Source organism: Jaculus jaculus, chromosome 1, assembly GCF_020740685.1.
Source record: "Jaculus jaculus isolate mJacJac1 chromosome 1, mJacJac1.mat.Y.cur, whole genome shotgun sequence".
NCBI lineage: Eukaryota > Metazoa > Chordata > Mammalia > Rodentia > Dipodidae > Jaculus > Jaculus jaculus.
The window spans coordinates 168,937,671-168,964,553 of NC_059102.1; the positions used below are offsets into that span (position 1 = coordinate 168,937,671).

Here is a 26,883-nt window from a genome sequence, read left to right on the forward strand (position 1 = left end):
TTGTTTGACCCACAAGACAATCACGGGCTGGTAAAGGAATGTAGGTAACAGGCTTTATTAACCAGGATTCAGAGATTCAGTAAAAACAGGAACATCACACAAGCAAGAAAGTATCCATTGACATAGTCAGGAGCCTCTGAAAGTGGGGAACTCAAATGAGGGCTGGATTCTACCTATAATTGAAAGTGTTCTAGGTTGATTATCTATTGAAAGTTTAGTAGTAACTAGATGTCTTTTCGCGTTAGACTACTGGATTGGGGAAGAACAAAATGAACTGGCAAACTGACCGCAGAAAAACCTTAGAAGCAGCCAGCAGTGACAGGGCCTCCTTGGCAACAATGTTTTGGGCTGATCTCCCAGAGTGGAGATTCTCTCAGAGCTCTGGACTCCTGTCCCCAGCCAACTGTAGCCTTTCAAAGTTAACCATACAGTTCCCAGACGTGGGGGATTTCACACTCAGTGACAAACATATAAAATGTTAGGGTTGACATTCCTGTCCATCATAAGTGACATGACTATGAAATGCATCACTTGCCAGGACATCAGGAAAGGTGAACAAGGTTAGTGGCTTCATAGACAAGGAAATTATTTCCATGCCTTCAACAGTATGAAATGATTAAATCAGGCTAATTAACATACCTACCACCTCACTTGTCATTTTTGTGGTGAGGTATTGAAAATGTATTCTCTGAGCAATTTTGAAATGTGTAATATAGTTACCATGTTGTGTTACAGAGCTCACAGATTTATTCCTTCTGACAAAGAAACTGTAGCCTTTCCCAGCATCTCTCTGTTTCCTCCCCATCATCATGCTGGACCCACAATTATAAGAAATCACAATCTCCAAATTAAAAAAAATAATTTTTTGCTGAGCATAGTGACACAAGCCTTTAATCCCAGTATTCAGGAGGCAGAGGTAGGAGGATATTCATGAGTTCAAGGCCATCTGAGACTATGTAGTGAATTCCAGGTCAGTCTGAGCTAGAGTGAGGCCCTACCTTGAAAAACCAAAATAATAATAATAATAATAATTTTTAAAAGAAAATATTAACAGCTGAAAGGAACTATCCCCATAAAACTTGATGATATGATTTGTACAGTTAACCAAAGATTGTTGAAATGAACTAGTTAAGAAATACATGGCTTGTAGGGCTCCTGTTGCAGGACTTATTTGCTGACTACAATAATTATGTTCTAATCAGATTTGCAGCAACCATAGTTGTAAGTGGTGACTTAAAAGAAATGCATTGTTAAAGAGCTGGCACACAAGCCAGGCATGGTGGTTCATGGCTTTAATCCCAACACCAAAGAGGCTGAGGTAGGAGTATTGACATGAATTTGAGGTCAGCCTAAGGTTACAGAGTGAGTTCCTGGTTATTCTGGGCTAAGGTGATACCTGACCTCAAAAAAAAAAAAAAAAAAAAAAATCAAAAGACAAAAATGGACCTCAAGATCTGGCATACCAAAGATGTGTGAATCACCTTAGGATGGTCACAGGTAGGCTCTGAAGCCCAAAGTCAACAACATGCTGGGTTCTTAGTCCTACAGTGGATTTTTATTGCTGCAACAATTTTCAAGAATTCAGTAGCTTCATATAGATTTAATATTTTACAGTTTGAGATGTTAGAAGACCCAACCAGGCCTCACTAGGTTAACATCAAGGTGTTGAAAGGCTATGAACCTTCTAGAATATCTATGCAACAATACATTTCCTTGCTTTTCCCAGCTTCAAAACAGCTTGCTTTCCAAGAGTGATAGCCCCTTCCACCCTCAAGGCCAGAGGCTGCATCACTGCAGCCTCTCCTCCCGTCATCAACTCTCCCTCTCCGACTCAGACTCTCTTGCTTCCCCCCTCACTTGTGAGGACTCCTATATCTACAAATCAGAGCTAATCTTTCTATCCCATATCACTCCTTAGCAACCTTCACACCATGTATCACCTTGGGCTTTTTATTTTATTTACTTTCTTACATTTTACATTTTATTAACAAGCTCCATATATATGTTCAATGTACCCTGATCATAATCCCCTCCTACAACATTCCTTTGTCCCCCTCCCACATCCGCCCTCCACTAAACCCCTTCTTCTTTCTAACTGATCTCTGTTCCCTTTTAATGTTGTCCCTTTTTTACCCTCATACTATGCAGGTCTTATGTAGGTACCACCAGCCACTGTAATGAATGCCACAGCCACTTTGTGTCTGGTAGATAGTATTCCAAAGCACTCTATTTCTTTCTTGAGCTCTCACATTCTTTCTGCCACTTATTCCACAGTGGTCTCTGAGCCTTGGAGGGTGTAATAGAGATGTCTCAGTGCTGCACTCTGTCACTTGTTCTCAGCACTTGGATGACTTTTGATTCTCCTCAGTAGTCACCACCATCTGAAAGAAGAAATTTCTCTAAGCAAAAGTAAGAGTAGTATTAATATATAGGCATAAACATAAATATTTAGAGGGCAATTTGGTGTACATAGTATAAACATTTAGCCAAATAACAGTGGTATCTTCCCCTATAGAGCTTATGACCTCCCTAGCCATAGGCTTTTGATTAGATTTTCAGTATCAGGCAGGAATTCCCTTCCATGGAGGGGACCTCAAAACTAATCAGAGCATAGTTGATTTCCCCGATTACAGACACACCACCATTGCACCAGATGATATATGTGACCTGCCTATCCAGCTATGAAGCTTGCAGGGTCCACTGCTAGTTAAGACCATTGTTAACTTTTCTCTGCCGACAGGCTACATAGTTCTTTGCAGTACCATGACAGCAGGTCCATGGGGAGGAGGCTTCCAGCTCAGCTCCCACTTGATTTCCCAATGTCCTACAGCCCAAGCATGTGGAGACCTCAATGATGGGGTTTTGCCATCTAGTTCTGGTAGGCAACCAAGCAACCAAGAGCCTTGGCAATAGCTTGTGTTATATTGTTTGGGGGCATCAGGAGCCTTCCTGACCAATAAATCATTGGAAGATATCCCTCCCTAAGTTTTTCTTATAACCATTTATGACTTCTGGGCACATAATTATCCACCTATATAGCCATGTTTTCTGTTTTACCATATAACTTACTTAACATATTCACGGGTTATCAGGACATGAATATCCAACAGAGGGGATAGAAGTATGGCTTTGTTCTATCTTCTATTCAGTCCTTCGCATGACACACAAGATCCTTCTTATCTCCCACAATACATGATACATTGGAGATACACACACACACACACACACACACACACACACACAGAGACAGATGATATAGATATAGATATAGATATAGATATAGATATAGATATAGATATAGATATAGATATAGATATAGATATAGATATAGATATATAGATATAGATATAGATATAGATATAGATATAGATATAGATATAGATATAGATATAGATACACACACACACACACACACACACACACATATATATACTATTGTTTAACAAGTTATGTTACATTTTTTTTAATTTTATTTATTTGAGAGCGACAGACACAGAGAGAAAGACAGATAGAGGGAGAGAGAGAGAATGGGCGCGCCAGGGCTTCCAGCCTCTGCAAACGAACTCCAGACGCGTGCGCCCGCTTGTGCATCTGGCTAACGTGGGACCTGGGGAACCGAGCCTCGAACCGGGGTCCTTAGGCTTCACAGGCAAGCGCTTAACCACTAAGCCATCTCTCCAGCCCTTATATTAAAGTTTAATCACATTATCCCATAGTTCTTGTAGGTTAGAAATTCAGGGAGTAGAGATTCTCATGAGGCTGAAATAAACATGTCAGCTGGGCTGCCTTCATCTAAAAAACCTGATTAAAGAAGTGTCTGCTTTCCAGTTTATTCACATGAATACTAACACTATCCCCCTTTTCCTATGTGCTTGCTTGAATCTATACGTATTTCACCACATAGGCTTCTCCACAAGGAAGCTCATAATCTGGCAGTTGGCTTTCTTTAGCAAGAGCCAGGAGAGAACGAAGAGTAATTCAGACCTTTGTAACTTTAACCCATCACAACCTTAAGCAGTGAGACCAGCCCACACAGTATTCATAGGGACTTGCAAAGACATGCATACCAGGAAATAGGATACCATGATAGATGCTGTCTAGCACATCCCAATGAGTATTCCCTGTGCTCTCACCTCACAAAACCATCAACATTCCATGAAAAAATTCAAAAAGTATTTCAGAACCCATGTCTTATATTTGTTTTTCAGTCAACTCATTCAAAGCAGTGGGGAAAACTAGCCTGCCTTCTTGGAGCAGACACTCTAGCAAAGGGAGTACAATAAATAACTGCGCATGATATGAAGGAGAGTGTGAGCTCTGGCAGGTAAGGGGTGGGGTGCATTTTAGTGGGGTGAAGCTTTTGTGTATGAGGTGGTCTGGAAAGCCCTTCAAAAACCCTCCCTTGTGCAGAGACATGAAGGAAGCAGAAGCCACCACAAGAACATTTGCAAGACTATCCTAGATGTCAAGGCAAAGTGGCTAAGCTCTCAAGAAATACACCACCAGAGATTCTGCCTGTCTAGAACACTGTGAGCAAGGGAGAAAATAATTGAAAACCAGAAACAAAATCTTATAGAGCCTTATAAGTCCTTAAAAGGACTTTGTTCTTAATTATTATTTATGTACACAGTATGTATACAACCATGGTAGCCTCCTCCCTGTCCTCCCCCTCTGCAGGGCCTCTCTTCATTGGGGAATGGTGGATCATGCATTGTGGAGTTAGACTTTTATTCTAAGACTGGATGCACCACTGCATAACTCCCCTCACCCTGAAAAGCAGCCACTTAAAGTGCAGAATTTCAAGATATTAGTTCCAGTTGTCTTTTTTGAGTGGGGTAGGTAAAGGATGTTTTGCTTTATAGTATAACTACATTCTGAGAAAGGCATACATCTTATACAGCTCATCAATCCCACATTTTCTAATTACTTACTTTAAAAAAATAATAGTGAGGGCTGAAGAGATGGCTTAGTGGTTAAGTGCTTGCCTGTGAAGCCTAAGGACCCCAGTTCAAGGCTCAATTCCCCAGGACCCACATTAGCCAGATGCACAAGGGGGCGCACATGTCTGGAGTTCGTTTGCAGTGACTGGAAGCCTTAGCGTGCCCATTCTCACTCTCTCTCTCTCTCTCTCTCTCTCTCTGCCTCTTTCTCTCTCTGTCGCTCTCAAATAAATAAATAAAAATAAACAAACAAAACTAAAAAAAAATAACAGTGAATATAAAGAGATGAGCAAGAAGAAGGATCAGGGAAGGGCAAAAGGACACATGAGAGATGTAAATAGAAGGATGGGAGATACTGTGGGAGAGAAATGGAGGAGGAGGGGGTTCAGTATTTTTTTTAAAAAGTGTCAGGAATCAACAAAAACAAGTGGTAAATTAAAAACACCAGAATGAGAATTGGGAAAATTGCTCAGTGGTTAAAGACGTTTGTTTGCAAAGACCACTGGCCCAGCTCCATAAGGCCAGATGCACAAACTGGTGCATGCATTTGGAGTTTGTTTGCAGCAGCACAAGGCTTTGGTGTGCCCATCCTTTCTCTTTCTCTCTCAAATAGATAGAGAAAATATTTAAAAGAAAGAAAATGTCAGAGTGACAGATACCTAAATATCTATATTCCAAATAAAGAGAAATAAAAAATACTGAAGTTTGCTGGGTGTTGAAGACTGTGTATCACTAAATATGGGAGGGGGGAGAACATCAAACCTATTTCCGTTCCATGTTTAAGTCAAACAATTTCAAAGAATCTTGGCTGTCACCCAGGTCCAAGTTAACTGCTACATGCAAACCTCACCTGAAGGTAGATCCTCACCTAAGTGCCTAAAAAGGGTGTTATGAACCACAGAGTGAGCTGATGCCTACCAAATACCTAAACCTCAATCTGCCTGGACACAGTAAAACCCAAGGAAATTCTTATTTATATTCACATATTGGCCAGATTTCCCAATGCAGTGATCTGGGAATTTGTTAAAGGACACTTTATTGTGGTTGTCTATGCCCCACCCCAAGGTTCTTACCTCATGTGCTACATAGAGGTCACCTTCAGGCACCATGGAGGGTCTACCCAGTGGGTAGATGCAGATAAGAAAATAGAAATGAGTTGTATCACTGTAAGAGAACTTGGCATAGGCAGTTAGGAGAGGCTAGGCCTGCAGCCAGCTTTCACAAAGATAAGCTTATATAAGAGAAGGTAGCAAACACTTCATTAGCAAATACTGATATTTGTGGACAGGAAGACCAGAACAAGACAGGAGAGTAAAATGCCTTGGCTTGTCCTTGGTCTCCTACATCTTCTCTGGGCTATGGCTGGAACCAGTACCCAGACCAGAAGCTCATGCTGTGAGTATGGACTTTGTTCTGCAGAATTCAGGGAAGCTCTTTCCCAAGGATAGGCAGAGATCTCAGTCACTGAGCTCTGCTGACAAGAAAGCAGTTGAAATGGCACTGACTACAGGAATGCCAAAGTGGATAACTTAGGGGCAGGGGGAATGTTGTTCCTATCTCCTGACTTAATAGCATAAGTTCCCTCAGAATCAAGTCAATTTCTATTAAAAGAGATTGAAACCAAACTTATTTAAAATACAATATACTGAAACCTGCTTTTTATATGCTAATAAAATTAAAATTTTTCAGAAGATGGAAAGAGAGATTGAATTAGGATTATAGGAATGATGTTGCTGATGCAAAATAGGCACTTAGTGGTTACTCAACCAGGTACCACTATAAATAGGAAGCTTGTGTACATAGCAAGGATAGATTATGTGCTAAATCTTTAATATTCTTCATTAATGCAAGAGAAAAATCAGTGATTTCCAAGAAGTGGCTAGAACTCATGTAAAAAAAAAAAAATCTAAGCCACACTGCTTAAAGTTAGTAAATGAAAAGTAGTTTTAAATATATAAGGCTATTGGAGAAGATATAATGACTAATTAATCTGAAAAAATTCATATTTTCTACATTTCTCTTCAGTCACTTGATCACAGAACTCTCAAGCCTTGTGTTAAAAGGTGTATGGCATGGGGTTATGTTTGTGAAGAGAGGAAATAAGGGCTGAGTCAGTGGGCTGATAGAACGGCTTTTCTCTTCTCAGCTGTCCCCTCAGAACAGTGGCCCTGGGTTGATGGTCTACAAGCACTCATGGAGAAGTCGGTGACCACATCAGCCTTCCCAAACCCCAGCATCCTGATTGCCATGAACCTGGCCAGTGCCATTGACCCAGAGGCCCAGAAGCTCCTGACTTATAAGCTCCTGGCCAGTGACACTGCGGGTGAGATATCTGAGCCCCTCCCTGTGGCCTGAATTCTCCACAACACTGACTACCCTCAGAGCCTATCTTTGGGACACTTCCCATCCCAATGCTCCCTCGTTCACACCTGTAGAATACCTGTTTAGAAATATATGTAGGCCTGGAAGGATTGCTTAGTAGTTATGGTACTTGCCTTTGAAGTCTAAGGACCCAGATTCAATTCTCCAGTACCCACGTAAGCCAGATGCATGGGCCACCTTGTGCATCTGGAGTTCATTTGCAGTGATCCTGCAATATTCTCCCTCTCTCTTTCTTTCCCTCTCCCTCTCTCTCTCTCTCTCTCTCTCTCTCTCATAAATTAATAAATAAAATAGTTTTTAAAAGAAATATATGTGAAGTTAGAATATTTGGGAAGAAGCACAGGGAAACAGAAAGTTCCAGACAGGATGTATAAAGAAAGTGCTTCCAGTTCTTGATCTACTAGGTTTGAACTCTGTGTCCTTGAGCAAGTCCCTGGATGTTATTTAACTTCACCTTGACTTCTAACAACAATGACAACACCTGCAACAAGATCTATGCTCTTACTTCACAAGTGCCGATATGAGGTCCAAGTTACACAACAGAGTTTGTTACTTTATACTGCACAATCATGGATAACTGAGGGATATTTTTCTTTCTTTTCTAACCAGACACAGGGACTCTTTTTGTAAATTGTACCAAATAATAGGTTTTATTATAGAATCATCAAATCACACAAAAGATACAATATTCCCTTAAGAATATTTCTGCATTTATCTGGGAAGACATCAAAAAAGAATGCACTACTTAAAACTCCAGATGACCTTGCTGAGAAGCAGAAAGCTCAGCGCAGGCCCAGTGGTGCCTCACCTGAGAATGTCCGTGCAACACTGTTCTTGTTCTCTCCTTTGCAGACCTGACCATTGGGCCACTCTCCCTTACCATCATGGCCCTCACCTCTTCCTGCCGAGACTCTGGAAGTAAAGTGTCAGTTCTCCAGAAACGAATGGAGAACTGGGCACCTTCAAGTAAGAACTCATTGGAAAGGGAAAGTGAGGGATAGGGTCCTTCCTGGGAATTTTAATCCTGCAAAGGAAAATGATGGATATGGGGATAATTTAGTATTAGGGGGAAAGGCACAGGATCACCTCTGCTTGATCTCACACCAGTGAGAGATCCACTTCTCTAGTTACTGCACTGGGCACATGGATTGCCTGTATGGAGATAGCATCATCCATCATATTCTCTTCAAATGCCAAATGGCACTCTTATGCTGAGAATCCTAGCTGTCATAGGCCCGTTCTGTGTCTTACTTTGGGGATATATTTTTTCTTAAAATTTTTATTTAAAACTTTGGCTTTATCTTCTTCACAAATGTCTTCAGCATAATGAATGTTAACCTAAGGATGGTTCTCTTTCATCTTTTGAGGTCCAAATGATGAAGCCTTGGCCTTCTACGGGCCTGGCCTGGCAATCTTGGCACTGTGCCAGAAGAACCCAGAGACAACCTTACCAATAGCAGTGCGCCTTGCAAAGGCCCTGCTGGCCAACTCTTCTCCCTTCAATGTGGGTAAGTTGTTGCATCAAACACTGCCCTACACTGAGAACATCGACGGCTCGGGATTCTGAGAGGCAGAGCTGGAGGGGGTGTGGGGCAGGAGACTTTCCACAGAGAAGCTGAGAATCATGCAAGTGGGAATAGGTGAGAGACACCTAGGAAATGTTTGTTGGATGTGTGAATAAAGGAGTAAATGAAAGCCGGGGAAACAGTAACGTGTAGAAGCAAGGACAATACTTAGATGTCTGACAGCCACAGAACCATGACTAGGAACAATAAACATGTTACCCAAGTCAAAATTTCTTCCCAAACCTGGTAGCGATGTATTGACTCTGCCCAAGCTACACTCTTTCTTTAATCACTACTAATTTGTCCATGCTCTGTATTCGCAGTACTTATTCTTTTTATATCCAAAAACCTCTTTCTATTAAGCACCTGTTGTCTGAGCCCTAATCCCAGGATGTTCCCTTTCAATAAACACTGTGACCATCTTATTCCTTTGTCCTACAAGCATTTGGCTACTTGTGAATGGAACCTTTCTCCTCTGCAATATTACTTCCTTCTTGTCTCCTTTTCTGTGTGTAACTCTCTCCTTTGTGGGTGCCACTGGCATGGGCCTCACTGTCATATCCATCTGCCACTCTCTAAGCAGCAGTGTTATCTCAAGCTTTCGCTGCCTTTGACATGCTTCTTGATCAACCTTTCTCCTTTCACAGTCTATCAGACAAGAAGGTACATGTGAATTTGAGAACAAACGGGCCTTCCTTTCCCACCTTGAGCCTCATGGATTTGGGGCCATTTCTGCCAGTTCAGGAAGTTTGGACTTCTTTGTCTCTGGATGTTAATAACACTGCTACTCATGATGAAGTTTTGTAACTTCCAGGTAGAGATGAGGAGAGATGGGAAGGTCAGAGAAATTAAAGATGCTATCTGCCAAGTCTTTCATTTGCTCCCATCTTGTCACCCCAGAGCTTGTTCATTTGGTCCATGCATGTTTATCACATGCAAACAGTGAAGAAGCCACTGTACTGATGGGGTTGCAGCATTCCCACACCAGTGTTTTGCAGAGCCCCCAATCCAGAAAGCATATAAATAATGCTGAGATAGAAAAGTAAGTACAAACAACAAATACTAACAAGATTGAATCTGCTGTGCTAGAAAGATCTAGACGGCTTTTCTTAGTGGTGGTGATGGCCAGGCTTCCAAGAACTGGCAACATTTCAAAAGATAACCACTGGAACAAGATAAGTGGACTGAGCATACTCTTTACTTGCATTATTTAAAATCTGGACCTGTTGATTTCTATAATTTATGTTCAAGTTCTAGTCCTGCTACTTACTGACTGTATGGCTATGGGAAAAGACTTGTCTTCACAGAGCCTTCATTTCCTCATTTCTTAAGCAAAGATAATTGCAGGTCCTATTTCACAGGTGGTCTTGAGAAGTAAATGAGGTCCTGTAACTAGAACCTGATAAACATGAGCCATGATGGTGATTGAAATGCGGGTTTATCCTACCTGTGATTCCCAGACACAGGAGCAGTGGTGACCTTGGCCCTGACCTGCATGTACAACAAGATCCCCGTGGGTTCCCAAGAAAATTACAGAGCCTTGTTTGGCCAGGTACTAAAAGTTGTTGTGGAGAATATCAGCATGAACATCAAAGACAATGGCATCATTGGAAACCTTTACAGCACTGGCCTGGCTATGCAGGTAAACCCATCCTAGATGCTTGTGACTGTGTACAGGCCAATATGCTTGGGTTGTAGGATTGAGGGACCTTGTATACCTTGTATCTAAAATGTCTAGGAAAGTCCAAGAAATGTCATTTGGGGGAGATTCCTGGAAAGTGTTGCCTCATTTCCTCCACTGGTAAAATGCAGGTAAGCACTAGCTCATAGATTGAGTGAAAACAACCCCATAAGAGCTCATTTTCCTTCCTTGAAAAATAAGTGAGGGGCTGGAGAGATTGCTTAGTGGTTAAGGTGCTTGCCTATGAAGCCTAAGGACCCAAGTCTGATTTCCCAGAATCTATATGAACTCAGATGAACAAGGTGGCATATGCATCTGGAGTTCATTTGTAGTAGCTAGCTGCAGGTCCTGGTATGTCCATTCTCTCTCTCGCTCTCTCTCCCTCCCTCCATGTTTCTCTCAAATAAATAAATAAAATATTAAAAAGACAAAAAAATTCAAGAAACCTGAGGTTTTGTTACCAATAGTAACCTGTTTACTTATGATAGTTAGAGACTATTGAAAGTTTGATGCATAAATACTGATATTCAAGCAGTTGCTCAAAAAAGTTTAGATTTCTGCTTCTAACATGGTAGGCATGTGTTCCTTTTAAACCATTTATCTTGAACCACAAAAGGCTGGCTTGTATTCCAATGACTAATGGAAATATCAAAAGTTGATTCTACCTCACAAAAAATCCCTAGTAATCTCTCTTGCCCAGTAGATAATATACACACAAATAGTGATGCAAAATGTGAGATTCAGATTAAAAGGATAATGATGTATAGCTCTCTGAAATAAACATATCTATTTATTGAGTAAAGATAAATTATAATGGCATTGATCATGTCATAGATAAATCCAGGGCTAGAAAGATGGCTCAGCAGTTAAAGGCATTTGCTTGCAAAGCCTGTGAACCCAGGTTCAATTCCCCAATACTCACATAAAGCCAGATAGATGCACAAAACATAGCACATGCATCTGGATTTTATTTGCAGTGGCAAGAGGCCCTGTCATGCCCATTTTCATTCCTTCATTCATTTTCTCCCTCTCTCTCTATCCCCTGTGCTTGAAAATTAATGAATTACTTTTTTTTAAACCCTAGTGAATAGTGAAGCTATATGTGTCTCTCAACCACATCCATATTCAGTCCTAGGCTTTCCCAGCATATATTCCCTGGCTTGGCTTGAACTGGATAAGATACTGCTTAGCAGATCCAAATACATTACCACCCCTTCCACCTGCACCAGCTAACTAGGCTATGTCCTCCAAGGAAGGCAGCTGCATCCACGATAGTGGGAAGAGATAACCAACTACAATCAGAAATTCTGAAGCTACATAAAGTAAAATCCTTTATCCTCAACTGAGATGTCTATGCTCTAACATCTCAAAATATATTATAAAATTAAGAAAAAAAACTACACCATGAATTTACAACTCAGAAAGCCAAGGAAAGGGAGAGTCCTGGAGTTATGATTCCAGTCCCAAGCTCATGTAGTTCTGGACTATTGAAAGAGAATTGTCTCCTGGGAGGTTTAAAAAAAAAACAGACACTATTGGTATCCTTCAAACATTAAGAATTTGGAAAGGTATAAATCATCTAATTAATAGTTAATTAATAATGTTAAGCTTAATAGTTAAAACTTATCATTCCAATGTACCTTGTATAGAACTTACAAAGCCAAGCCAGGCATGGTGCATGCCTATAATCCCAGCAGTCAGGAGCCTGAGGTAGGAGGATCACTGTGAGTTCAAGCCCAGCCTGTGATAGAGTGAGACAATACCCCCAAAAAATAAAGAGTACAACTTTAAGAATATTTATTTATTTATTTATGAGAGAAAGAGAGAGAGAGAGAATGGCTGGACCAGGGCCTCTACCACTGCAAACTAACTCCAGACACATGTGACACCTTGTGAATCTGGCTTACATGGGTTCTGAGGAATCAAAACCAGGTCCTTAGGCTTTGAAGGCAGCACCTTAACCACTGAGCCATCTCTCAAGCTCAAGAGTACAACTTTTATATCATGGCCAGTGACCACAGCTGAATCATCCAATAATTCTGTGGGAGATAAAATGAAAGATGGGGCTAGAGAGATGGCTTAGTGGTTAAGGTGCTTGCCTGCGAAGCTTAAGGACCCAGGTTAGACTCTCCAGGTCCCATGTAAGCCAGACCCACAGAGTGACACAAGTGCACAAGGTCACACGTGCGCACAAGGTGGTGGATGTGTCTGGAGCTCTGGCACGCCAATTCCCCCCCCCTTCTCTTTCTCTCTTTCTGTCTTGCTCACTCTCGCTCACTCTCTCTCTCTCTCACTCGCTTGTGCTCTTGCTTTTGCTCTAGTTCTCACTCTCTTGCATTACAAAGGCCATTCTGTTGGGCTTGCCTCAAACAGAACTTGTTTCAAAAGGAATTCTAGAGGAAGGGAGGGGCACAACTCACTTAGCCTTGCTCCAGGTACCTTGCTTGCTTACTTCAGGCCAGACACGAAACATTTACTTTGCTGATTTGACTTCTGAGTTCTATTTGGGATTTCCTCACCTGCTACGTACACTCTGATAGAGGATACCCGAGAAGAAAAGCTTTTCCTACCAAGGTGTAACACATGCATATCCAGAAACCACTGGCTAAGTATATTTCCTGCAGCGAAGTTCCATAACTTCTCCCTGCTCCTGTACACCCATACCTAGAATTGACCCAGAAAGGGTGAAAGCTGAACCCAGCAGGTGTGCAATCTATAAACTATGTCTAACCTGAAATATTCGGGCATTAAGATCAAAGTGTTCTGAACTCATAGCAACTTGGATTTGGATCCCAAATCTGACATCTTGAACAAATACTCACATTCTCTGAGTTTTATTTTCCCCACAATAGTAATGTTGCAAGCAAGTAAACTGATGTGTGATACACAGAAGGATCACAGCCACGGTGCTCTCCCTACTACTGTCTGGGCATAGCATCTCCTAAGAGAACACTAGCGCTGTCAAACTTCTCCAGCCTTGGTTGTTGTTTTCAAACGTCAGTCCTTTGCATGACCTGAGCCATTCTCATCCTATGCACCAAAATTTCTCTCTTCATCACCATTTACTGCATTCAAGTTTCCTCAGTTCCTCAGATAAGAACTTATATTAACAAAGAGTCTCATAAACTTATGAAGTTATGAATGATTTCTAATAGCTCAACACTCTAGCATGTTAGCATTTATGATGCTTTGCTTTTTCTTTTTGCTTATTTGAGAGAGTGGTGTGGGGAGAGGGAGAGAATGGGCACACCAGGGCCTCTTACCACTTCACATGAACTCCATGCACTTGTGCCCACTTTGTGGATCTGGTTTTATGTGGGTACCGGGGAACTGAACCTATAATGCCAGGCTTTGTAGGCAAGTACCTTTAACTGATTAGCCATCTCCCCATCTTGATAATGTTTTTCGTGTGTGTGTGTGTGTGTGTGTGTGTGTGTGTTGCAGGAGGGGATTTCATGTGCCACAGTGTACATATGAAGGTCTGAGAAAACCTCAGAGTGTTTGTCCTCTCCTTGAAATTCCCCTTGATATTGTTGTCTTGCTTTTGCTACTTCCTGTACACTGGTCTAGATGGTCTTCAATCTTCCAAACTTCCTGACTCTGACTCCTATTGCCTTAGGCTTGTTGGGATCACAGAAGCCTGTGCCACTTTGTGTTTGGCTTTGCATGGGTGCTGGGGAATTGAATTTGGGCTGGTGGGTTTGTAAGCAACTTTAACGTCTGAGCCACCTCCCTAGCTCTGGCATTGGTGGTGTTTTATTTCAAGGGGAAAAAAAAATACCACTTACTGAAATTCAGAATACTGTTGTTGAGGAATATATATCTACCTGATGCTTCTAAAACCAAACTGCCTTGTAAAGGAGTCTTTAGCAAGAGTCCTGGTCCAGGGCTGCCAGAATTAACAGATTGGCCATGCCTGACACAACTGTCAGAGTACCCATACTTCTCTTCCTAGCAGACTGTTCTGACTCCCGTCGACCTTCTATTTTCTATTCCAAGATTCATGCACATTGGTCTTTGCAATCTGAAGCCAGTGTGACTTGTGGTTCTAGTTTGCCTAATGTTAAAGAAAGGGAGGCTGCAATAATAGTTTCCACATCAGGCATTACAAAATGCTTTCACATATCTGTCCATGGGAGAGTAAGCTGGTCGTGGTGATGCATACCTTTAATCCTAGCACTTGGGAAGCAGAGGTAGTGAGTTCGAGGCCACCCTGGGACTATATAGTGAATTCCACGTCAGCCTGAGCTAGAGCAAAACCCTACCTCAAAAAAAAAAAAAAAAGACAGAGGAGTATTATGCTTTCTAGTTTATCCATGAGATATAAAACTGGGTGACATAAAATGAATTGCTCAGTATATTAACTGAAACTCATTTTGTAAGTAACAGAAGCTCAATTAGTTTTGCTCAATCAAAAATTTAAATTAATTATTTTATATACACTTGGAAGTCAAGGGTACATTAAGTGGTTTCAAGAATAACCAGAATAAAGGGTTCAAATCATGACATCAGAGATGTTTATTCATCTCTCATCCCTAGTTTCCTTCATCGTCTTTCTCCTGGGTAGCTTTTTCCAAGTGTCTCAGAAAGATGGCCAGTAGCAGCTCAGTGTTTGCTCACATGTTCTTGGATGACTAGCCCCAGCAAGAGAAAAATATTTTTCTATCTTAATATGTATGTCAGGGGAAAGCAAATTAGTGCATACAGCCACCAATCACTGTCCCTACAGGCATAATGCAGGGAGATCAGTGCAGCCCAGACCATGACCCCATGCCAAGGCCAGGATTGGAGAACCTCTGACTGATAATCCTGGCATAGTTACAAGCTATGGGAGGAATCTACCTAAATGTGTGCATGGAAACCCTTAGGTTATCCAGGTTATCCTCACTAAAGTTCCCTCTGTAGTCTGCTTTGTGTGACACCTTTACTCTACTTCCAAAAACTACTCACAAACATCCTAAACAGTCCTAACAGTTTCCTGAATCCAGTCATTGAATAATTATTTGTTCTACAATGATTATATGATAAATCCTGAGCTATGAAGTAGAGATGTAGCTCTGAGAAGAACAAACATGGTCCATAGATCATGTTGCTGCACTTTGGGGGTTTTGGATGATCACAAAGATTAGTGATCAAGTCTATCCTTCACAGGAGTCAGCTCCATTATACCTCACAATATATTCTCCCTCTTTCTCACCTTCTCTGCCACTCCCTCTTTCTGTCCCTTCTGTCCCAGGCTCTCTCCGTGACACCTGAGCAACCTACCAAAAAGTGGGACTGTGAGAAGACTATGGATACAATACTCAAGGAGATTAAGCAGGGGAAATTCCAAAACCCCATGTCCATTGCCCAAATCCTCCCTTCCTTGAATGGCAAGACATACCTAGATATTCCCCAAGTGACCTGTGGCCCTGGTAAGAACTTTTGGGACAGACTCTTTTTCTTTTTTTTATTTTTATTTTTGTTTATTTTTATTTATTCATTTGAGAGTGACAGAGAGAAAGAGGCAGAGAGAGAGAATGGCTGTGCCAGGGCCTCCAGCCACTGCAAACGAACTCCAGACGCATGCCCCCCCTTGTGTATCTGGCTAATGTGGGTCCTGGGGAATCGAGACTCGAACAGGGGTCCTTAGGCTTCACAGGCAAGTGCTTAACCACTAAACCATCTCTCCAGCCCCGGGACAGCCTCCTTTTCTTATGTGATAAAGTCACAACTTAAACTAAGAATTATATGTGAACTAATGTTAGGAGACATACAGGCCTGTTTTGGCAGTTTCCCCCACAGGGGTAGAGCCTTACCTGCCCTCCAATACCTGAGCATCTGCTTGCACAGAGCCAAACCGTACAGCCCTCGGAATTCAGCCCATATCCACTTGACTAGCCTCATACTCACCTGTGAAACCAAGGATGACCATGAATTCCTGTCTCCACCTCCCAAGTACTGGGATTACAGAAGTGTGCCAACATACACAGCCTGTTGATTTTATTTGGAAAGCTTTAAAGAGAAGAGCTGACATTTCAGCCAAGCCTTAAAGATCTGAATGTGAAAGCCTGATGCTCACAGAACAGTAGGGGTAGGATGGAATCTGGTAGAATGGCCACTTTCTCACTGTCACAAATACCGGATGAAAGAAACTAGAGGAAGGTTTGTTTTGGTTGACAGTTTTAGGTTATGATCCATCATGGCAGGGAAGGTATGTGGCAGGAGAATGAAGCAACAGTGATATTGTACCTACAGTCAGGAAGCAGAGAACAATGATTCTGGTGGACAGCTGGCATTTTCCATTTTATGCAGTACAAGATCCCACTCAGTTAGGATAGGCTGTCCCACCTCATTAACTTAATATAGAAAATCCATCATAAGGCCGGGCGTGGTGGCGCACGCCTTTAATCCCAGCACTCGGGAAGCAGAGGTAGGAGGATCGCCATGAGTTCAAGGCCACCCTGAGACTACAGAGTTAATTCCAGGTCAGCCTGGACCAGAGTGAGACCCTACCTCGAAAAACCAAAAAAAAGAGAAGAAAATCCATCATAGATATGCCCATATATTCATTTTCATGGTGATTCTAAGTTCTGTCAAGTTGACAATGGAGATTAACCATCATACTTGGTGTGCTACTTTTTTGTATCTTTATTTTATCCAATCAAGCAATACAGAAATATTCTAAATTCAGACATTGAAGAAATATACATTTGGAAAGTAGATAACCTTCATAAAAAGTTGATCACTCTAGATAGAGTCTTGGAAATACATTCCTCTAGACCTTTTTCTAATAAAATACCAAAGTCACATTCCTCTTGTGTTACACTGAATCTTAAGGTGGGCTGAGATTATATGTGCCTTGTGTACTCAGCGCAGAATCTACAGAAACCAACTCCCTAACCTGCTTCTCAATGATTTCCCAACTTGAACATGAGATCTCTGCCAGGATTCTAGAATAGTTGTCCAAATATCTTATTAAATGATCTTAAACTTAACTATTGTCTTGAAATGTTTCCTGAGGTAAGTTGTTGACAATTTTGCATCTATAATGCAAACCCCACAATCTCTAACAAATTTTTTTCTTCATAGATCATGAAGTGCAACCAACTCGATTTAACTATCCTACCCCTGTCCCCACATCAGCAACTAACATCACTGTCACATATACCATAAACAACCAGCTGAGGGGGGTAGAACTGCTTTTCAATGTGACCATCGAGGTCAGTGTGAGAGGTGGATCTGTGCTGCTCGTTGTCCTAGAAGAAGCACAACGCAAAAATCCCATGTTCAAGTGAGTGGTATAGAGATGCCTCGTTCTCCCCAAGCCTAACTCAACTTCCTATTCCCTCTTACAGTCTCTCACCTTCTCTTCTCTTCTCTTCCCTCTCTCTCTCTCTCTCTCTCTCTCTCTCTCTCTCTCTCTCTCTCTCTTTCCATTCCTCCTTCCCTGCTTCTCATTTTCTTACTTTTTCCTTCTGATAACAGATTATCTAATAGCCTATTGAAGAAATTTAAATCCCATGAACAGAAAAGGATCTCATGAAAAGTTATCATACACATCAATATATGATGGAGTTTATTTTGTGGATTTTTAAATTTTTAATTACTTGTTAGAGAGAATGGGCATTCTAGGGTCTGTAGCCACTGCAAATGAACTCCAGACGCATGTGCCACCATGTGCATATGGCTTATGTAGGCTCTGGGGAACTGAACCTGCATCCTTGGGCTTCATAGTCAAGTACCTTAGGTGCTAAGCCATCTCTCCAGCCCTGTGATGTTGTTTTAATAACAGAATTCAAGGAATGAGAGTTCAGTGTAGGTTAGAATGGTAAAAGAAGGATCCCCGGCTTTGGTTCCACAGAACACGTGTTATTTAATATGGATAGGGGTCATTCCAGGAAGAAGAAATGGCTAATATGATGCATTGAGATAGGAGTGAGGATGGGAGCTGGAGTCAGTTAGTACACCAGCTTTGCTAGAAAAGAGGCTACAGGACTGCACTAAGTGTTATCTGAAAGCAAAGGTTAGGTGATATTGCAAAAAGCCTGAAATTTCAAGTGAAGAAGCTTAGGTTTTGCATCCAGAGAAGCATTGTGTTTTTGAGTAAGAGAATTCATGTTGTCAAATGTTTGGATTGTGAGAACAGCAGACAAGAAGAGATAAGGGATGGCCACAATAATGAAGCTGTGAGGTGATAAGGACTGCAATAAATAAACCAGACCAAAGACCCCACAGTGACTGGATAAAGAGGTCAAGAGAGGGAGCTTCAAAATTATTGATAAGAATGTCAGAAAGAACTTCTCTCATTCATAAAAAGAGCTCTAATTTTTTTGAGTTGTTTTTCTTTTCGTTCTTAGATTTGAAACCATAATGACATCTTGGGGCCCAGTTGTCTCTTCTATCAACAATATTGCAGAAGATGTAAATCACAAGACATATTGGCAGTTCCTTAGCAACAAAACACCTTTAGATGAAGGTGAGAAAAGAAAAGAAATGGGCTTTTCTTCCACAGCCTAACGGTTACACTCATCATTCTTTTTTTTTTTTTTTCTTTTTCTTTTTTTGAAGTAAGGTCGCTGTAACCCAGGCTGACCTGAAATTCATTATGTAGCCTTAGGGTGGCCTTGAACTCATGAAATCCTCTTACCTCTGATTTCCAAGTGCTATGGCTAAAGGCCTGTGCCACCACACCCAATTCATTCATTCTTTTTAAATTAATTCACGCACTTCATCTGCAAATGTGACTACATACAGATCTCTAATAATCACATGCAGAGGCATTGCATATGTCTTTACAGCCATTATAGATCAACTCTGCAATTATTCAGTGACTTCTTACAGAGAGGTAACTGAGTCTGAGACACTGAAGGGAGCTATGGGAAGTATGGCCCCAGAACATGGTAGAGCTGACAATCAAGTCCAGGCTTCCAAACACTAGGATATGTTTACTTCCTACCAGAGCTTTGTCCAAAATTCATTCTTCACTTTTTTCATCTCTGATGAATGGAGAGTCCATGACTGCATAATTATGTGGGTAATGGTAAGAATAAAATTCAGATTCCAACAAAATCATAACACTTCTTAGTACTTTATTTTGAGATAGGGTCTCACTCTAGCCCAGCCTGACCTGGAATTCACTATGTAGTCTCAGGGTAGCCTTGAACTCCTGGCGATCCTTCTACCTCTGCCTCCCGAGTGCTGGGATCAAAGGTGCGCATCACCACACCCGGCTCTCATGATACTTCTTAAATTTGTTGCACATATACTATCTTCTAACTTAAAGAACACAGGTGTATGTATTTTTCTAAGAATAATGTTAACTTGGTGCTAATTCTTACCATACAGAGGACTGTAAAGACAAATGAAGTTAGAGACAGGCCAAGGCCATGACTTGATAAAAGATTCCACTGTCTAGTCTTAAAATGGAGAAATGTTTTGCTTAGCTTCTATCACAGTTAACAAAACCTGGCTAGTCAGAGTTTGTGGGATTGCCTAAGACATAGGATAAAGATTCTGGTGTCACTTTGATCTTTGAAAATCTCCTTCTCTTACTTACAAGCTGCATTATATAAGTAATCCAGTTTCTCTGGGCTATAGTCTTCATGGCCATAAAATGGAAACAGAAATAATCATTTCCTGGGTTATTGTGAAGATTAGAAAAAAAATGTTTAAAATTATAAGTATACTGTCTTTGTATTGCATATGTTCAAAAATGTATTATTATTATTATTATTAATGATTTCTCCTAACCTTATCTGGAGAAATTGCCCTGGGAACATAACTGAGGCTTATTCCCATGTCTGCCAATCATTTTACTTTTCTGAGAGCAAGGACAGCAAAAAGATAAGCCTCAGATCCAAAAATATTTGCCATGAAATTGCCATACTGTCTGTGACCTGAAACTACTGGGTGAATCGCCTATCTTTCTTGTCCTCAAAGATTCTCAGCCCACTGACCTTCCCTTATTTCCTATGAGGTGTTCAAAAACAGTGAGATACTCCCTAAGTGCTTTAATTTGGACCATTTATGCAACAACAACCATTTGTTGTGAGGTTATTGATGTCAGGTACTTTCCTGGACATCTAGCAGACATTGCTCCTAATCCTGAAGATAACTTTTTAGAAGAAATTGTTTGACACAATGTTCTGTGTGAAAGAAAAGAGGCTGGCAAACCTTAAGGAGCTAGCCCAAAGATATGCTCTGCAAAAGGGTGTCCTAAAACCTAGAAATAAGAACTACCTAAAAATCCCAATCCCACATTTCTTCCAGACTAGTCAAGCTTCCCATTTCTCTCTAGAGGGATTATACTCCTCTAACGCACGCAATGGGCAGACTTGAGGGGTGGGATGCTTGCATGCACCTCGTGTCTTTCTCTGCTTCTTTACAGGAGTTGCTTACTATATTCCCTTCAACCATGAGCACATCACAGCCAACTTCACCAAATACTGAGAAGAAGGTAGGCTCAGCTTCTGTTGAAGAACTCCAAAGGATGGGTGGATTTTTTTTTTTTTTTTACTTTATCTCAAATGTATGCCAGAAAAGTGGATATCTGCAATGCTGCCCCATTCCCAGTAAAATCACAGAAATTCATGACCCAAAGTTCCTGAGATGTTCAACATCTGTAACTCATGAAAATAAAATTTCCAACTTCTCAATGCAGGCTCTAATTCATGATTTAAACCTGGAGAGAGTGGGATGGGAAACATTCCAGTGATACTTTTAGAGATCACTGTGATCTTCCAAGTTAAGTAAACAATGTAATGAAATGATATATTTTAAATTCCTATTTGTGTCTCAAGTACCAAAAGTCCTTTTCAATTTACCTCTATAAACATATATACAGACATATATAAGTATATGAGATCTATACACACACACACACACACACACACACACACACACACACACACATATATATATATATATGAAATGACCAAAATGATTCCATAAGTAATTCTCAAATTATTGAGAGTTCAGCAAATAATGTTTTTACTCTCCCCTTCCATTTCTAAAGCATTTTGTGGGTAAAATAATGTTTTAAAATATTTTGTATAGTTTTTAGATGTTTAATATATATAATTTAATATATTATATAGACAGCTATAAAAATGTTAAGCTTTCAAGTCATAATACTAGAACAGACTTCCTAGAGCGCATGAAAATTTACATCAGAAGACCTAAAATATACAGCTGGCTCTCTGCAGTAGGTTCTGCATCTCCAGATTCATCCAACTGTGCATAAAAGTATTTTATAGTATAATCTTTGTTGATAATTCACATAATTTATTTTGATGATAATCCCCAATTACTTTCTTTTGCCCCCCAACCCCATGACTCTTCCACATAATCCCTTATTCTTTTCCAACTAGTTCTCCTTTGTCATGTTTTCCCCAACACTGGGCAGGAAACAGCAGCTACTGTGAGGTCATGAATGCAACAGCCACTTCATGTACAGAACGCAGCACTCCAAAGCACTCCTCCCATCCTCTGGCTCTTACATTCTTTCCACTGCCTCTTCTGTAGTGTTCCCTCAGCTTCAGTGGAGGTGACTGACCAGTCTTATTGAGTGTTGAGCACTTAACTGTCACTGCTCAGCACTTCTCCCCAGTAGTTATTGCCATCTACAAGAAGAAACTTATCTGACAAAAATTAAAATAAATACTAATTTATGGACATAAGCATAAATATTTACAGGATAGTTTGAGGAGCACAACGTATCCATTTAGCCAAACAACATTAGCCTCCCTCCTAACATCCATGACCTTTGCAACCCTTGGGTTATGACTAGATTTTCAGCGCCTGGCCTAGATATCTTCCTGTGGAATGAGGTCTCAAATCAAATCAAAGAGCAGTGCTTTACTCCCTAATAGTCAAGCCAGTATTGCACCAGTAGGGATATCTTGCCTGGCTGCTGGTTGTGCATCTCAGAATGCACTGTTAGGAAAGATCATTGCTTTCTCTTCCCCAGTAGCCTGCAAAGCACTTTCTAGCAGGAAGGAAGCTTCCAGTTCCAGTTTGATTTCTCAATATCCTGCAACCAACACTGTGGTATCTTAAGCAATAGGGTCTTACCATCTAGTTCTTGTGGGGGAAAAAAAAAAAAGTGTTTGTAATAGCCTGTATTGTTTTGAGGGGCCTCAGGGAACTTCCTGACAAACTACCTGGAGGGTATCCTAAAATTTTCCTATTACAAGCTATGGCTTCTGACCACAGCATTCTCCACCCCCAAAGGTTATGTCTGCTCAAAGTCGCTTTCTTTTCTTAAAGTACGTTTTTAGTTGGCTAACAGAAAATGTTTCCATATGGTTTATTCATATTACATTTAGTTTTGGTTAACCCTATCCTGCCCCCTCCTCTCTTCTATCCCCCTCTCCTGACCTCCTTTAGTCCTTTCTAGCCCCCACCTTGTATCCTATCCCTCTATTGATTTACCTACTATCCCCTCCCCTTAAGGCCTCCCCCCACTCCCTCCTCATGGACCCTTTCTGGCTTCCTGGCCTCTACTATTAACTTTTAATCCAACTTACATTCAGTGCTAAGATCTACATGTAAGAACATGTAACATCTGTCTTTCTAAGCTACGTTACCTCACTTACTGTAATAATTTCCATTATCTACCCATTTTCCTGTGAATTTCATAGTTTCATATTTCTCAGAGATGAATAAAATTCTATTGTGTATAGATACCACATCTTCATTATCCCTTCATCAGTTGATGCACATTTAAGCTGATTCCACTTCCTAGCTATTATAAATAGAGCAGCAATAAACATGGATGATCAACTATCTGTATAATAAAGTATAGAGTCCTTATGGTATATGCCCGGGAGTGGTATAGCTAGATCATATAGTAGACAGTTTTTAGCTTTCTGAGAAACCTCCATACTGATTTCCATAATGGCTATAAAAGCTTACACTCCCATCCACAGTTGAGTAAGTGTCCTTCTTTTCCCACATTATCACTAGCAATTGTCATTTGATTTTTTTATGATAACTATTCTAATCAGGGTGAGATGGAATCTGTTTTTAATTTGCATTTCCCTAATGGCTAAATATGTTGAATGTTTCAAATACATATTTATTACCCATTTGTATTTCTTCTTTTGAGAACTCTGTAGTGCTCAGTTCCTTGGCCTGTTTTGTTTTTGTTTTTCTAAATTTTTTTATTGGCAACTTCTATACTTACAGACAATAAGCCAGGGGAATTCCCTCCCCTCCCCCACTTTTCCCTTCACAACTTCACTCTCCATCATATCTCCTCCCATTCCCATTAGTCTATCTTTTATTTTGATGTCATCATCTTCTTCTCCTATTATGAGGGTCTTGTGAAGGTATTGCTAGGCACTGTGAGGTCATGGATATTGAGGCCAATTTCTGTCTGGACAGTTGCATTGTAAGGAGTGGTACCCTTTCTTTGCCTCTTACATTCTTTCTGCCACCTATTCCACAATGGACCCTGAGCCTTAAAGGGTGTGATAGAGATGTTTCAATGCTGGACACTGCTCTGTCACTTCTTCTCAGCACTATGTTGCCTTTTGGGTCATCCCAGTGATCACTGCCATCTGAAAAGAGCTTTTCTAGCCAAAAGTGAGAGTAACATTAATTTATGATTATGAACATTAAGTGTCGTGCTTACAGGGCAGTTTGGTGAACATAATATATGCATTTAGCCAGACAAGAGCAGGCTTTATACCCCTAAGGCTCACGACCTCCCCTGTTACAGGCTTTTGATTAGGTTTTCAGTACTAGGCATGAATTCCCTCCCATAGAGTAGGCCTCCAGTCCAATTAGAGAGCAGTTGGTTTCCCCCAGAGCAGACATGCCACTATTGACCCATTTGGTCATTTTGCCTGGCTGGCCAAACTTGAGGCTTCCAGTGTCCACTATTTCCCTGCTGATGACTTCTGTCTCCAATAGGGCTGCAGGCAGTGCAGCTTTTTCCAGCTTTCAGTTGGGTGGTCTATGGGGAGGAGGTTTCAGCTCAGCATCAGCTTGATTTATCAGTGACCTTGCCACCCAGGCATGTGAAGTATTTAGCAATAGGGTATTACCATCTGGTACTCGAGGGAAGCCAAGGGCCTTGGCAATAGCCTGTAATGTTTTGGAGGCAACAGGGATCTCCATGGCCAATAAATCACTGGAAGGTATCCCATCCCTGGCACTGAAAAATTTCTAGTAGCAACCTATGGCTTCTGGATGTGTCGTTATCCAAAACAGTAGGCTTTCATATGTCTTATTTATAATCTCTTGAATTTTGATTGACCTTCCCCCTCCCTTCTCTTCCCTTGGCCTCACTTAGGCCATTCCACTCCCTGTAATCTGTTCTTCTATTTACATATCTACAATACCATGCCCTAAAGTCCTTCCCTTTCCTCTCTCCCTTATAGTTTTTTCTAGTTTACTGGCGACTATTACCAATTTTTGGTTCCAGTTCACACAAATCTAAACATTTGTAGCTAGGATCCACACATGAGAGAGAACATGTGACATTTGGCTTTCTGGGTTCATGGCCTGTTTTTTCATTGGTCATTATATTTTAATTGCTTAGATTTTTAAGCACTTTGTACATTTTTCATATTAGCTCTCTGTCAGCTAGTGAAGACTCAACCATTCTATAGGCCATCTGTTGGCTTGGCTGATGGTTTCCTTGGCTATACATAAGCTTTTGAGTTTCATAACATCCCATTTGTTTATTTGCCTTATTTCATGGGCTAACAGGGTACTACTAAGAAAATCTGAATCTTGAACTGTTCTTCCTACATTCCTGTCTTATCATTTCATTATTAAGGTCCTTGATCCATTTGGAGTTCATTTTTGTGCATAGTGAAAGAGAAGAGTCTAGATTCACTATCTGACATGTGAATATCCAGATTTCTCAGCACCATTTGTTGAAAATGATTTTTTTTGTTGTTTTTTTTTTTTTTTTTTGTTTTTGAGGTAGGGTCTCACTCTAGCCCAGGCTGACCTGGAATTCACTATGGAGTCTCAGGGTGGCCTCGAACTCATAGCAATCCTCCTACCTCTGCCTTCCAAGTGTTGGGATGAAAAGCGGGCACTACCACACCTGGCGAAAATGATATTTTTTATCCAGTGTTTGTTTTTGGCCTCTGTTAAAAGCAAGTGGCTATAGTTACTTGGACTTATACCTAGGTCATCTATGACATTCCACTGATCAACAGGTCTGTTTGGGGGGCAATACCATGCTGTTTATAGTACAATAGCTCTGTAATATAACCTGAAATCTGGTATGTTGATACTGTCAGCAATGTTCTATTTTGTTTAGTTTTGTTTTCTTCATGGCACCAGCTCTTCTTTCTCTCTCTCCCTCTTTCTCTCCTCTTTCCCTCCTCCTGCCCTTCCCTCCTTCCTTCCTCTCTCTCTGCCTTTTCCTCCCTTCCTCTTCAAAAACAAATCAAGAAAAATAATTTTTTAGATAGACTGTCTTCGCTGGTGCTCCCACAATGCATAACCCACAATCAATCCCTATGGGGATAACCTGTGACTCCAATGAAGAAGGCCCCTTCAGAAAAGGGACAGAGATAAGGGAAAGGATGGTAGCAACATATGTTGTATCTATACTAAGTATGTCCATAAGTCTGTCTTCATTCTGTCCTTTAGGTTTTGGTATGTTTTATTTTCATTTTCATTCAGTTCTGTCAGTTATTTTTTTTTTATTTCCTTCTTGATTTATTCAATGAGCCATTCATTGTTTAATAGTGTATTGTTCAATCTCCTGGAGTTCATGTGTCTTCTCTAGTTTCTCTTTTTGTTAATTTCTAGTTGTCTTACATGTTGTTCAGATAAAATGCAAGAAGTTATTTCAATTTTCCTAAAGTTGTTGAGACTTGCTTTGTATCCTAATATGTGATCATTTTTAGAGAAAGTGCCATGAGCTTCTAAGAATGTGCAGTCTGTAGTTTGGATGGCATGTTCTATAAATATCTGGTATGTCCATTTGACCTATGGTGTCTATTAAGCCCATTGTTTCTTTGTTTATATTCTAATTAGATGACCTGTCTACTGGTGATAATGGGATACTAAAGTCACCCACTATTACTGTTTTGGAATTTGTCTCTGACTTTATGTAGCAAATTTGGTTTATAAAATTAGGTGCACCAGTGTTTGGTGTATATATGTTTAGAATTGTAATATAATCTTGGTTTATTATTCCTTTGATCAACATGAAATGATCTTTATTTGTTGCAATTAGTTTATGTTTGAAGTCCATTTTTTCAGAATAGCCATACCTGCTTATTTCCTAGATCCATTTGTTTAGAATATCCTTCTACATCCTTTCACCCTGATAGTGTCTGTCTTTCTTTGAGTATGAAGT

General features: G+C 40.6%; 1 protein-coding gene across 1 annotated transcript; it reads left to right on the forward strand.

The window, feature by feature from the left end:
• The first annotated feature begins 6,256 nt into the window (after nt 1–6,256).
• Cblif (cobalamin binding intrinsic factor) lies at nt 6,257–20,999 on the forward strand. Its single transcript, XM_004667694.1, has 9 exons — nt 6,257–6,335; nt 7,087–7,263; nt 8,175–8,288; nt 8,690–8,830; nt 10,348–10,529; nt 15,805–15,982; nt 17,640–17,841; nt 18,908–19,026; nt 20,938–20,999. The coding sequence occupies exons 1-9, from the start codon at nt 6,257–6,259 to the stop codon at nt 20,997–20,999; spliced, it is 1,254 nt and encodes a 417-aa protein (XP_004667751.1).
• The last annotated feature ends 5,884 nt before the right edge of the window (nt 21,000–26,883 follow it).